The 12,483-nt window shown below is 46.5% G+C and overlaps 2 protein-coding genes across 3 annotated transcripts in view; one reads left to right on the forward strand and one right to left on the reverse strand.

Moving 5' to 3' along the window:
- The first annotated feature begins 47 nt into the window (after positions 1 to 47).
- On the forward strand, positions 48 to 5,863 carry LOC119446402 (methionine synthase reductase). Its single transcript, XM_049664123.1, has one exon. The coding sequence runs from the start codon at positions 348 to 350 to the stop codon at positions 2,433 to 2,435; it is 2,088 nt and encodes a 695-aa protein (XP_049520080.1). The 5' UTR covers positions 48 to 347; the 3' UTR covers positions 2,436 to 5,863.
- A 1,412-nt stretch (positions 5,864 to 7,275) lies between these two features.
- Positions 7,276 to 12,483, reverse strand: part of LOC119446403 (uncharacterized) — a 41,795-nt gene continuing 36,587 nt past the window's right edge. For both annotated transcript variants that reach the window (XM_037710827.2, XM_037710829.2), the window contains exons 3-6: positions 11,442 to 11,635; positions 10,503 to 10,743; positions 9,502 to 9,704; positions 7,276 to 8,922 (exon numbers count right to left, since the gene is read on the reverse strand). In XM_037710827.2, the coding sequence (XP_037566755.1) occupies positions 8,461 to 8,922; positions 9,502 to 9,704; positions 10,503 to 10,743; positions 11,442 to 11,635 (1,100 nt within the window). In that variant the 3' untranslated portion in view covers positions 7,276 to 8,460. The remainder of the gene's footprint in view (positions 8,923 to 9,501; positions 9,705 to 10,502; positions 10,744 to 11,441; positions 11,636 to 12,483) is intronic.

Raw genomic sequence — 12,483 nt, forward strand, 5'->3', positions numbered from 1 at the left:
GCTATCTGTTGACCCCTCTTTCGCCTTATTATTATAATAATGGCCAATGAAGCATTGTAATGGCATGAACACGTTTTAACTTGTCATTTATTAATAGTACTTGTAAAAATTTTTGCACACACTTGCCGTGGCTTTTGTGTTCTGACAACTTATAGTTTATGAAGCCACTTAGTGAGTCAAAACGAAGCCAGAAGTAGCTTTAGCCTCACACTCTTCACGTTCGGAAACAAGCACACGTGCATTTGCTTCTCGCCACAGCCGTAAAACATCGCATTCACTTTTGCCTGTTCTTACTCAAGTAAAAAGTCGCGAGTACCTCCCTAAATGTTTGCGCAAATCTCGGAGCTATGCGCTTGGACGAGCAGGTGGAAAACAGACGGTTTCTTCTCTTGTACGCTTCGCAAACAGGACAGGCCGAGGCGATAGCTCGTCGACTGAACGCCGCCGCCCTCGAACGAGGATTTCTGCCCGATCTGCACTGCGTGAGTGCTTTTGGCCGTGAGTTTGACCTGGTCAAAGAAAAATGCTTCGTTGTCGTCACGTCAACTACGGACGAAGGGCTAGTGCCTGAAAACGCTCGTCGTTTCCTCCGCTACTTACGCAAGGCGGCGAACTCGGACAGCCTCCTGAGCGGGTCCAAGTACGCCGTTCTCGGGTTGGGCGACACCAACTACAACAACTTTTGCAACGGCGCCAGGACTCTAGAAAGTCAGTTTGACGCTTTGGGCGCTGCGAAGTTCTACGAGACCGGTTACGCCGACGACGCGGTGGGTTTGGAAATCGTTGTCGAACCTTGGATCGAGGGGCTGTGGACGGCATTGCGTTGTACCCTGTATTCTGCCCCAACCAACACAACGCCGAGTCGAGAGGACCGTTTGGTGCAAAGAAGTATGGAAGAAAGAAGCCTAACGAGCTGTAGCCTATCGGCTTCTGCGGAGCTCACGCTCCCGCTCATGAAAGATCCTCTGGTGTGCGTGCAACTTGACGTATCTGGCGCCGACGAGAATGTTTCGGACGGGGACGTCTGGCAAGGAGGTCAGCCGCTGCCTTTCCAAGAATCGAAAATCTTGTACGTCGCTCTCACGTCGGCGAAACGTCTGACCTTTTCGGACGAGGTCAAAGAAGCCTGGGAACTTGAATTTCAGCTACCCACAGCGAGTGTCGAACCAAAAATCTGCATTAAACCGGGCGACTCGTTCGGCTTTCTCTGCGTCAATCGCCCAGCCGAAGTGAGCTACGTCATTGATAGGCTAGGCATTCGCGGTAGTCACGTGGTTGCCGTGACGCATGCGCAGAAGGCACGCAACATGGAACACCTGCCTAAAGCGCCGCTCACCGTGGAAAAGCTGCTTACTACCATCTGCGACATTAGGGGTATTCCAAAGAAGATATTCTTGAGGACACTTGCAGAGTTTGCTTCTGAAGCGAGTGAAAAAAGGCGCCTGCTGGAGCTTAGTAGTAGAGAAGGCAGTAAGGACTACGTACGTTTCATCCTCGAAGCAAGAAACACTTTCCTTGATGTACTCAAGGCTTTTTCAAGCTGCAAGCCTCCTCTGGCTGCCTTGTTGGAACACTTGCCCAGGCTACTTCCTCGCTACTATTCAGTCTGCAACTGGCCGCCTCAGGACAACAGTGTTCCATGTCAGTTCAGGATACTCTACAAACGATGTCCAATACCCGGACGTGATGAAGAGGGTCTGTGCACTGGCTGGCTAACAGACCTTGCCAAGCAATGGCGTGCACAGCACGACATTGTGTCCGGCATGAAATCTTTATCGCTGAGTGAAAATGCTTGCAGCAGAGTGCCAGTTTATCTTAGGAAAAACACGACATTTTGCTTTCCCGAATCATTGAACATACCTGTTGTTATGATTGGACCGGGCTCGGGTGTAGCCCCGTTTCTTTCATACCTGCAGTGGCGGAGAGAAGTCATGGCTCAGAGTGATAGAGGTGATGTATCCGAGACATGGCTGTTTACGGGTTGCCGGCACCGCTGCTTAGATTTTCTGTATGAAAATGAGCTCTGTGGACTGGTAAAGCAAGGTGCGCTGTCGAAGCTGGTTGTTTCATTTTCAAGAGATGCTGACAGCGGGGACGCCACAACAGAATCTGATATGAGACTCAAAGGGGTTGAGGGAAGTGCAGGACACGAACTGAAAGAAAAGGATGTGGGTTGTTCGAATTGGATCCGCGGTGGAAAGTATGTTCAAGACAGCATGAGGCTTTGGCATACAGATTTAGCTCGGCTTATTTCCGTAGCCAACTCGTGTGTGTACGTGTGTGGTGACGCTGTCAGCATGGCAACAAGTGTGAGAGACACTCTCGTGGACATTCTTGTTGATGAGGGCATTGTTGCAAGCAAGGAAGACGGTCTTGCATTTGTGAAGGAACTTCAGAGGCAAGGTCGGTACTTGGAAGACATCTGGACTGCGTGATACTTCTGGTGCCTAGGTGATGCAGTTCGGTATCAATTTTAATGATTTTGTAATGTAGGCTTATTTCACAAGTTTAGTATGGAACTATGAAATCAAGATGCAGTTGTAGTATATTTTGAACTTCAGCGAGAGAGAGAAAGGCAAAGGAAAGGCAGGGAGGTTAACCAGAGACCACTACAACGTCTTGAGATGCTTGAACAGCTGTGTAGTGTATGAAAGCAGTTTAATAAGCAGTGGTGCCTTGTTCGATTTTTTTGATGCAGAATAACTGTTATGGTGTTATGCTATGTTTAATGACAGTAAATCATTTTAATTCATAATGACTGTGTATACTGTGCCATACCAACTGTGATCAATAGACATAGTGAATAAGCTGTGGCGTGCGGTGTAGTCGGTGCTACTGGTTGATGGTGAAGTCAGTGAAGCCTAAGGTCTGTTAGCCATCGTTTGCAAAGCCATGTGATTGTCCAGACCTGCAGTGAGGTGTAGTGCAGCAATGCTGCTATGGGTGAAACGGATCAACGTACCAATGTGAAAGTCTGCTTAAACTTGGGGGGAATGATAAGGAAACATCACCTCATGCTGTGCCACATACATATGGCAGTGCATGCTGCAAACCGTGCTTTATCGAAAAAGTGTGTGTACGACGGTTTTTGGACATTGCTGGCATACAACACAATATGAACGCTGAACCCAACCGCATCTCACAGGCTGCCTTCGCCGAGAGTATACGAGACCTCTACACGCTTTCTCATAATTGCGTAACCATGGGAGGCGATTATATTGAAGGACAATAAGCTGCATTTATGCATAGATGTACCACTTTTCCTGCCACTAAATCAAGAACTCAATCATTCACCATATTTATTGATCGCAGGTTTTATTTTAATTACAAAAAGCATTTGTCAGAGTTGTGTCGTTATTAGATTGCATTACACAGGAACGCATGTACAAGACCTATTATGTTTAGGGACATCTGATAACATTCAAAATCATTCTCCTTTGCATTTGAGTTCATGAGCAAGCCTCATCCATCGCACAGCATGACATTCAAGTCACATGGCTCGAAAATTTTTTGTGTCACAGCAAATGGATGTTGTAAAATGACATTGATCATTAGAATTTGATTTCGAAGTGAAAAGTTATTTCTCGTATACCTGAACTCTGCAGCTTCTTTCAGTTGCACAATTTATCATGGCTGCCTACTGCCATCTGCAGTCTATTGTATCCATAACACGACATGTAACAACTTGCTACAGCAAAGAGTGACAACACTGCGTAATAGGTTAGTAGTAAACTCGACTGGTTCCCTTTCGAGGCTGGCGCTGGAACAAGCCTGCCCAAGCTAAACTTTCAACTGCTTCCAGAGCAATCGAAAACGCCACGTGGCTAGTAGTCTGTCGGATCTTGGAAGCGCTGTTAGCTTGCAAATGGGAGCACCTCAGAGTGCACCAAGCTCAAATGCGGCCCACTGAATGAACTAGGTAAATGTATTCTGAGCATTTGATTTCGACCAGGCGGGTATAAGCACACCGCCAGAGCACTCAAAAGCGACCAGTTGAATGTTCAATAAGTCTACAGACGAGCTATGAGAGGGAGAGAAAGAACACTAGACAAGCACAACAGAACAGGATCAAATGTGCCTTGTGCTCCGTTTCGCTCCAGATTTCTGGTAGTCTCCACCAGTAATTTGTGCTTTCTTACTGAGTTTAACCATGGTCCATCTATAGTTTTCATCTGGTCACGAAACTCCCGCATAATGGCATGGTAGCATTTCATAACGTGGCCACATGGAGACGCCACTGGCGCAAGTTATTGGAGCAGACGTCGCACAGATGCCATAGGCATTGTTTGTGTACACCGACCTTTGTGCAAAGGTCAACTGCCATTATCAGTATGTGAACAGTGTCTGCACGACATGCAAATTTCCACCCTGTTGGTGTATATAGTGTTCAAAAAGTGAAACATGACGAAACTACTACAATGTGCTGTTTCACTTCCAGTTTCACCTGATTTTCAGACTAATTCAGAATTAAAAATGTTCATTTGGGACTCCTCCATTCTTAGACAGTGGCTGCAGAGCGATTGCACGTCACACTATTATGTAATTAGGTGTAAAATGCATGCATTGCTGATCGTAGCTGCTTGTGTTTGTCCTGAAAGAGTAGGCAGGCATTGTGCCCCTGTCGGTGGCAGTTGTCAGCTTGCTCGCTCCCTATTTCCTTCGTGTCCTTGTGTTATACGTGTACAAACCAAATAATAATAATAATAATGTTTGTTCTTACGCTGTACATTTCTCTCTGTATGGTTGCAGTATGTTTCGCGACAGCGACAATCCCTAACATTTGTTGTGTGCCTGCATGTCATGCCAGTTGCAAGGGCGGCGACTAAACAAAGTCATTGTTTTGTTCCCCTAACATCGTAGACCTATGAGACAAGTGGAAGCTACTTTTCCACAGCGCGAAAATTTTTGCTTCACATTTGACTGGAAACAGGTTCGAATGTGCAAAAGACATTTTGATGTTGAAGCTGTTATTCGTAGAGATGTGTTTAAAGTGAACAAGAATTTTATGTCGCTACAATGTGAGGGATGTAAGCTTAAAGCAGACACCATTCCTAGGACTTCGAAGGCCTTGCGAGTTGTTTACTTTCTAAGCTGAAAGAACCACCTCGTCCAGTGACACCGTATTTATCAAGTAATAGCTACCTAATAACTATGTATACTAAAGGATTAATTAAACTTACTAATTATCTAACAACCTAATTAAAATAATAATTTAGCTAACCACATATAACTAGAAATAACTAAACTATCTTAACTTGCTAATAACTAACTCAAGTGTACTTAACAAACACAAAATATAACTAATGAAACTGTAAATAATTGCTAACTTATATTAGTATAACTTAATTATACTTTATTATGTTTATTACTTTATTAGTAATTAAGCTGATAACTTCTCCAACTGATTAACTAGCATACCTAACTAAAATGACACCTAACAATCATCTAATTACTAACAACTTGCTAACCCAATATAACTAAGTAAAGAATTTTCTAAATAAGCTGACCGAAACGTTTTTGTGCGAAGATGGCTACTTAGAGGGGGGGGGGGGGGCACGTCCATCACGCAACGCTGCCATATATAACTTATGCACAAGTGCATTGCACGCTAAATTATTTCGCCTAAATTTCTTATTGCATGTTCATGCTGCAAACATGGTCAAAATAAATGTGGCAGAGGCACCCTTCCTGGTGAAAGAGTTGCATGATGGCGCAGCCCGCCCATCTCGTGCAGCAGAATGGCCCCCTTCTACTTACATCAGCGCCTCTGGTGTCACCTTCTGTCCTTATATGAAACTTTTGGAGAAGTTTCCAAACCAGAAGAAAGGCATTGAAGAACTATGGTTTAACAGGCACTTCTCATTCTAGCAGCCAGACTTGCACCTGGATGTGCAATTTGAAAAACCTTTAATTCTGCTCGCAAATATAATTTGCACATCTTACAGTAGATGCTTTACTTGCACAATAATGTATATAATGCCTTTATGCTAAATTTGAGCAAGCATTCATCACGAACATTTTGTCTAGATTAATATCACAGGCAAGCTGGTGGACAGCTGTCATAGGTAACAGGAAGAGGCTTTTAAGCACGTGCTTGATGGTAGCAGAATCTCTATTTGGGCTTCAAAATTTCTTACAAAGAAGTGATGAAAACCATCAAAGATTTTAAAACACGAAATGCTGAGTTCATAAATGTGCAACTTTGCATAAACACCAGATACAGTCGAATCCCGTTAAATTGACCCCTTCAGGACAGCAAAATTTGGTCGAATCACCAGAAAAGTCGAATAAACAAAGGCAAAATGAACAAATTGAAATATATTTTTTTATTTCTTGAAGTACTCTGTTGTCGTCGACATATATATCAATACCGAATCACAATAATCACACATGTCGTTGGCCAGTGGCCCACAGACCTAAGCACTGTCGTCAGTGCTGGCAAACCCCCACAAAGGAGTGGTCTCATTTGCTTAGCGAAGCAGTAGACAAAGTATGGCGAATTTCTTGTGTTTTCAAGCTTTTAGTAACTCCTGCGCGCATGAGGTGGCGTAAGTGGGGTTCGAGTTAACCAAAGTGGTTTGCTTTCACGTTCGAATTGAAGTTTTTCTTCCATAGCAATGTATGGGGCTTCTCGACGGAACTTCCCAGTGTGTTCGAATTAAACGAGGTTGAATTAGCGAGAGTCAACTATTCCGCAGACTGTACCTGATAAAGAATTTTAAGCAGGCACAAAGGCCATGCTGATTTATTGCTTAATGAAATTATCGCCTCAGTTATAGTAGTTTTCAAAAGTCCTATTTACGAAAGTCCCGAGCAAGGGCGGAACCACAAACGGCTGATGATTCTCGGGGCCTCGATCGTGCCTGCCCTAGTTGCTCAGCATGCTGACATTGAATCATTAACGGTATAAAACAGACGTTGGACTAAGCTATAGCCACTCAATGTTTTGTTCTTTTGTACATGTCGGTCACGTGGCCAAAGAAAAACGATCGTGACTGTACATGTCCAGCTGTGCACCCTGACACAAGAAAGTAAAGGTCAGCTATATGTTGCCAGGAACAGGCAGTCGTCCTTTATACTTCCTTTTATGCTTGTGGTATAACTGACATCGCATCGGCGCAGCACAGAAATTTGCACGGGTATGTGGGTGCTTGTCGTGACGCGGAAAAAAAATGGACTAGACATGTACGGAACAAAGACCGTGTTCTTAAGTGTTTTTTTTTTTTTTTTTCGATTGTAATGTCATCAGCACCAGGGACAAGACATATCAATTTTATTCATCATCTCGTTCTTTTTCCTCCTTTCAAACCTTAGGCTAGTTGTGCGATGTACAGAGTATAGCATATCGGAAAATTATGTATGTTGTTGGCTATACATTGGTAGAAAGAGCAGGGCCGGTATTTTGTAGCGATGCCTTTCCGATGCTAATGCCTTTTCGCGCTTGGTCAGTGGTCAGAGCGACGGTCCGCTCACGTTTTCAACGGAATCAGCCGGCCGTGAGCGGTGGATGATAAGACTAGCATAGAATAAAGCATAACGCATCGCTACGAAATACCGGCCCAATATATTTATTACCACTACACCGGCTGGTGAAATTAGTCCTCTGCATGTCGAGCTTTAGAAGAACTAGAGCTCACAAAATTCTAGGGCAGTTGGTAAACTGTACAGTTATAAGTATACGCATGTCCATCATTGGGGCAACTTGCTAAGCAGCAATAAATGTCTGTGTCCCTGGCTATATGCTGACTATGAACAGTGGCTAGCAGTCATTTTGGTGTCGCTTTCCTTGAGTTGCGAAATGAAACTTCTGTAAGGAGGCAACAAACAGGTCCTCGGGCAACCTTCAACCGCACGTTAGTCTGGCAGTCGACAAAAATTTGCAAATATAAAATTTTGTACATGTGTGCTATACATGCGAGACAACTGCAATTGGCGTATTATCGCCACGATTAAAACATCAATTCACCAGTAGATTTCCCTTTCTATTTTCTTTGAACTTAATCCAAGTCACTCGCACGGACGAGCTTTCACGATCCTATTCGGTAGCAGACGACACATCGCACCCATCAGAAACTGAACCCGATCTCGAAGGCCCTGCTTTTGCGTACTCCTTGCGCCGAAAGCGATTGCAGGCGTGGGAAATCGTCATGGCCGTCATGTTTTAAACACTATCTATTCCGAATATATTAATTGCACTGTCGACATAAATTGAAATGCAAACAATGTTTCTCCGCGTTTACTCGTGTTTCAGGCTTAGATGTGGGAAACCGGGCATTCAGTGTTGTCGCGTTGCGCTTTCGTGTGTAAGGGGTTTTCATTTGCATCTTCCCGTTCGCGTTTCAATTCATGCCGACTGTACATTTGCTTAGAATACCGTACAGTAAACAACGCAAACGTTTCACTGACGGGGCAGGGCTGGTGCCCTGTCCATCAGTATGCACTTGAAAATGTTCGTATGCATCAAGGCGACTTGGTGGACGACGGCACCGGTACTGTTCCGTAGTCTTTGACCGCGAAAAGCGGTTCTTTGTCCTTTTCGCCGGAGCCCTTGAGCTTTAGCTTCTCAAAGATGTCGACCGAAGGTTCCCACTTGAGGTTCGAGCACACTACAGCGGCCACGATGAAACCGGCGCCGACGAGGGCCCACGGCGTGGGCGCCTTGAGCTGCACGGCAGCCTGCAGAGCGAACGAGAATACGACGCTGGACGTGGTGGCGATGGCCACGCGGCCGGCCTCGGCCAACGTGCACGCGATGGTCGGCAGCAGCGCTGTCAGCAGCGCCGTCAGGCCCGCGCCCGCTGTGTAGATCAAGTCCAGGGGCTCTGTGTCCAGGTGCCGGAGCTGCCCCAGCGCCCCTGCCGGGGGAACACAGAGCACCACGGTGGCCACGGAAGTCCACAAGGACACCGTGATGGGCGACACCTGCGATCGATAGACATATAACGCCACGCGTGCGTTTGTTTTGGTGGTTTTTCCGCTGACAGTCGGCTTTCGATCACACATTAATCCTATCCATGTTGTCTATAGCGCTTAAGCCTGTGCACGTTCACTATCACGTGGCGAGAGACGGACGGAAGGAAGGAATTAAGGAAGGGCGAGGGCAGGATAGATAAACTGAAGTAGCTGTGGTAAAACCAGGAAAAAAAAAAAAAGATGTAAGAAGGCGTACGCGGGTGGGACACAAGCTGTAGAGAAAAATCTATCAAGGCATGAGAGGGGCCGTATACGGAAGCCCTCGGATTAATTTAAAGCATCTGATAGTCTTCGACACACATCCACAGTTCGGTAAGTGATTGATTCTTTTACATTCCGCTGCCATCAGAATGCGGCAAAGAATTGAATCCGCGACCTACATAATTCGCGTTCGGAAGCAGAACCGCAGGAAAACTGAGCCAGATGCGTGTTCCAGAGAAGGAAGAGGGGCTGGAATGGAAGATGAGATGGAGTGGCTCAGAAGTTAGTGTTGTTGCCTCTAAGCCGAAGCACGGTGCACACACTCGCCTGGCAGGATAGGCGTCGCAGTATGACGAACGCCATGGCCTGGAAGATGGCGCAGGCGAGCGTGATGACGATGCCCGATATGGAGTTGCCCACGTCGGTCGTCATCAGCAGGGTGGGCAGGAAGGCCACCAGGATTCCGCCCAGCACCAGCAGGCCTGCTGTCATCTCGCGGGGCCCGCAGCGCTCCTCCAGTATGGCGCATCCTGCGCGTAATTAAGCCACGCCGCGGCAATCGGTGACACGCCGTCTCGTGGATGGATCCACAGAGAAATCTCACTATACAGTCATCATCATCATCAGCCTATATTTATGTCCACTGCAGGACGAAGGCGATCTCCAATTAACCCTGTCTTGCTCTAGCTGATTCCAACTTGCGCCTGCAAATTTCCTAACTTCAGTACAGTAGATATACATAGCGAGAAACTCTATGGATGACTCTGAACTATGTGGTGTCAGAGTCGAACGCTTTACTATGGTCTCAGCAGGATCATGTATGAGAGATGAGAGAAATGTCTGCTAAACAGGGGCAGCCTCAGCGGGGCAATATAGATATTACAATGTAATGAGGCGCGAAATAACGTGAAGACCAGGACAGGAAAGAGCGTCATTCGCAACTATACGTTTTTTCATCTCAGACAGATATTTATAGGGAAGGTCCCAGCTTGCGCAAATGCATTTGTGCACCGCATTTACTTAGTATTATTACTAGTGAATTACTTAGTGAATATGACGACCTTTTTTGTGTATAGTTCCATCTTCACCTCTGCGTTTAAGCCATGAAATGCAGTATTTACCATAGCGAAGATGAGGAGATAGTGGAGACATGGAGACGCAGTATTTGGCATCTGACTGTGGTATTTAAACGAAAAAAAAAAATGGTTGTCAAAGTTCAAAATATAACAGTAGACAGTAAAAACCGCCATGAAGAGCGATTATGCCCCATAGTTGTGTTCGGGTCTCAGGAGGATATAGGCGACGCTTGTATGTATATATATAATTACCGAAGATTGCCGCGAAGACGGGCATAGTGTTGATGAGAAGCGAGAACTCCGCCAGAGGCAGCGTGGAGCTGCCCAGCGTGAAGGTGAGCGCTCGGAGCGCGAGCACCACGGAGACGGCGGCGAGGCCCAGGCGGTTGCCCTTGTCGGCCAGCAGCTGAGGTCGAAACAGGGCGATCACCGGAAGCAGGTAGAGCACCGAGCAGACGCACCGCAGTCCGGACACCGCCAGTGGAGGTATCACCTGCGGTCACGTGACGGAAGCAATATTCCACGGTTGTTAGACAAACGGTTGCGAATTTCCAATTCCAGACTGCATAGCGCGCATCTGTCAGCGCAGCTACGCTCACAGTTTTTCAAGTTGCGAACCCGGCGGCCACGGTGGCGTTGGAAAGCAGATTAGTGGCCATGAATGGAGGAATGCAGCAGTACGAGGAACATTCGTTCGTACGTGCATTCATTCGATTGCTCGTTCGTTCACTTTCCTGATATAAAATCTTTAGCAAATTAACTATAGTCTGCACCACGTTAAAATGCAGTGGTGGATCTTGTGCTCAATGACTCTAATAATAAAAAAAGAAAAAAAAGAAGAAAAAGAACCCCGAAGAACAGAAAGAAGGCCTGTAAGAAGGTAGAGTGTAGTATTTGAATGTCTGGCTATAAGGTATCTTATTTTCGCATATGTTTATGATCAAGCAGCAACAACTATCTATATCTATATATGCAGCATAAATCTGTTTTGTATATAAAACTGCTTTCTCCCCTTACGCCGCTTCGTTCCTTCAATTACAGCCGGTCTTGCGTTTTCGCAGGATATCATCATCATCATCATCATCATGCCTTTCTTCAAGCTTTTGTTCAGGCGGCTTCATCTGCGCGGTCGCCACCAAGCCAGCGAATGTCCATCACACGTTTCTCATGTACGCTTCACAGGAAGCTCACCTCGACCAGTCCGATGAGCAGCCCTCCGACGCTGATGGCGAGTCCCGTCCCCAGGGCAGCCGAGATGCCGGCTGCCTCGCGCCACGCTGCCTGGGCGAGCATGTGGACGCTGCTGTGACGTCGCAAATACGGCAGCCCGTCAGCGCCTTTTCCCGATCCGCCATTGGGATCTTTGATCGATTCGCCATTGGCACCTGCGCAAAAGATAGAAACACTGTCAAACCCGGTTATAAGGAATTGCAATCCGTTTCACACATAGCAGGCAAAGCTATACAAAGAGCCTGCTCTTACTGCTCGCATTGGAGAAAAGCGAGACCGAGACAGTGAGAAAAAAAAAAAGTGCGTCACATATGAAAAAAAAAAGAAACGATAAAGGTACGTGTCATGTAATGCGATGAAAAATTAGCTCTGGCATTCTGTAAGTGTCCACTTAGGCCATTTCACCTTCTGCTGAAGTGCTGATTGGCTGGGAGGGCGCCTGTCTCCTCATGCATACCCAAGCTAAGCCTATCAGGGGCCGAATTCACAAAGCTTTTCGTTCGTAAGTGCCTCTTCTGCCATTGGCTGGTCCCCTTCGCTAACGATATGCCCAGCATCAGGATTGGCTGGAATTCGCTCTTACAAACACTACTATGCGTAAGAGTGTTTTGTGAATACGGGCCCAGAACATCAGCAGCAGACAGAATGGACATGTCCACTATAGGACACTTACAAAATACTCCCTCGGCTCATCCGGTCGGCTAGTTTGTGGGCGCACTATAGTATACGGTCATGGGCCAGCAGTGGAAACCAGAACGTTGCCCTGGTCCCGGCAGAGCAGATTAGCGCATCGGGACGGTCGATCCGCGATCCGCGTGTTTGCTTGGCTTCGTCGGTTTTGGAGCCAAACGCACTTTGCCACTCTTGGGGCGGCCAAATTTCTGTGGCAATGAAGAGAAAGTTACGGGCGCAATATGCGCGCACAAGTAACAGCGATTTTAAACATACCCAGACGCTGCAAGACCAACTCTGGGCTATCCAGAAGGCCCGCGAAGCGGCGGAG

Source organism: Dermacentor silvarum, chromosome 3, assembly GCF_013339745.2.
Source record: "Dermacentor silvarum isolate Dsil-2018 chromosome 3, BIME_Dsil_1.4, whole genome shotgun sequence".
Taxonomy (NCBI): domain Eukaryota; kingdom Metazoa; phylum Arthropoda; class Arachnida; order Ixodida; family Ixodidae; genus Dermacentor; species Dermacentor silvarum.

Coding starts and splice junctions, on each gene's coding strand:
- LOC119446402 (XM_049664123.1), top strand. CDS start 348: ATGCGCTTGGACGAGCAGGTGGAAAACAGACGGTTTCTTCTCTTGTAC.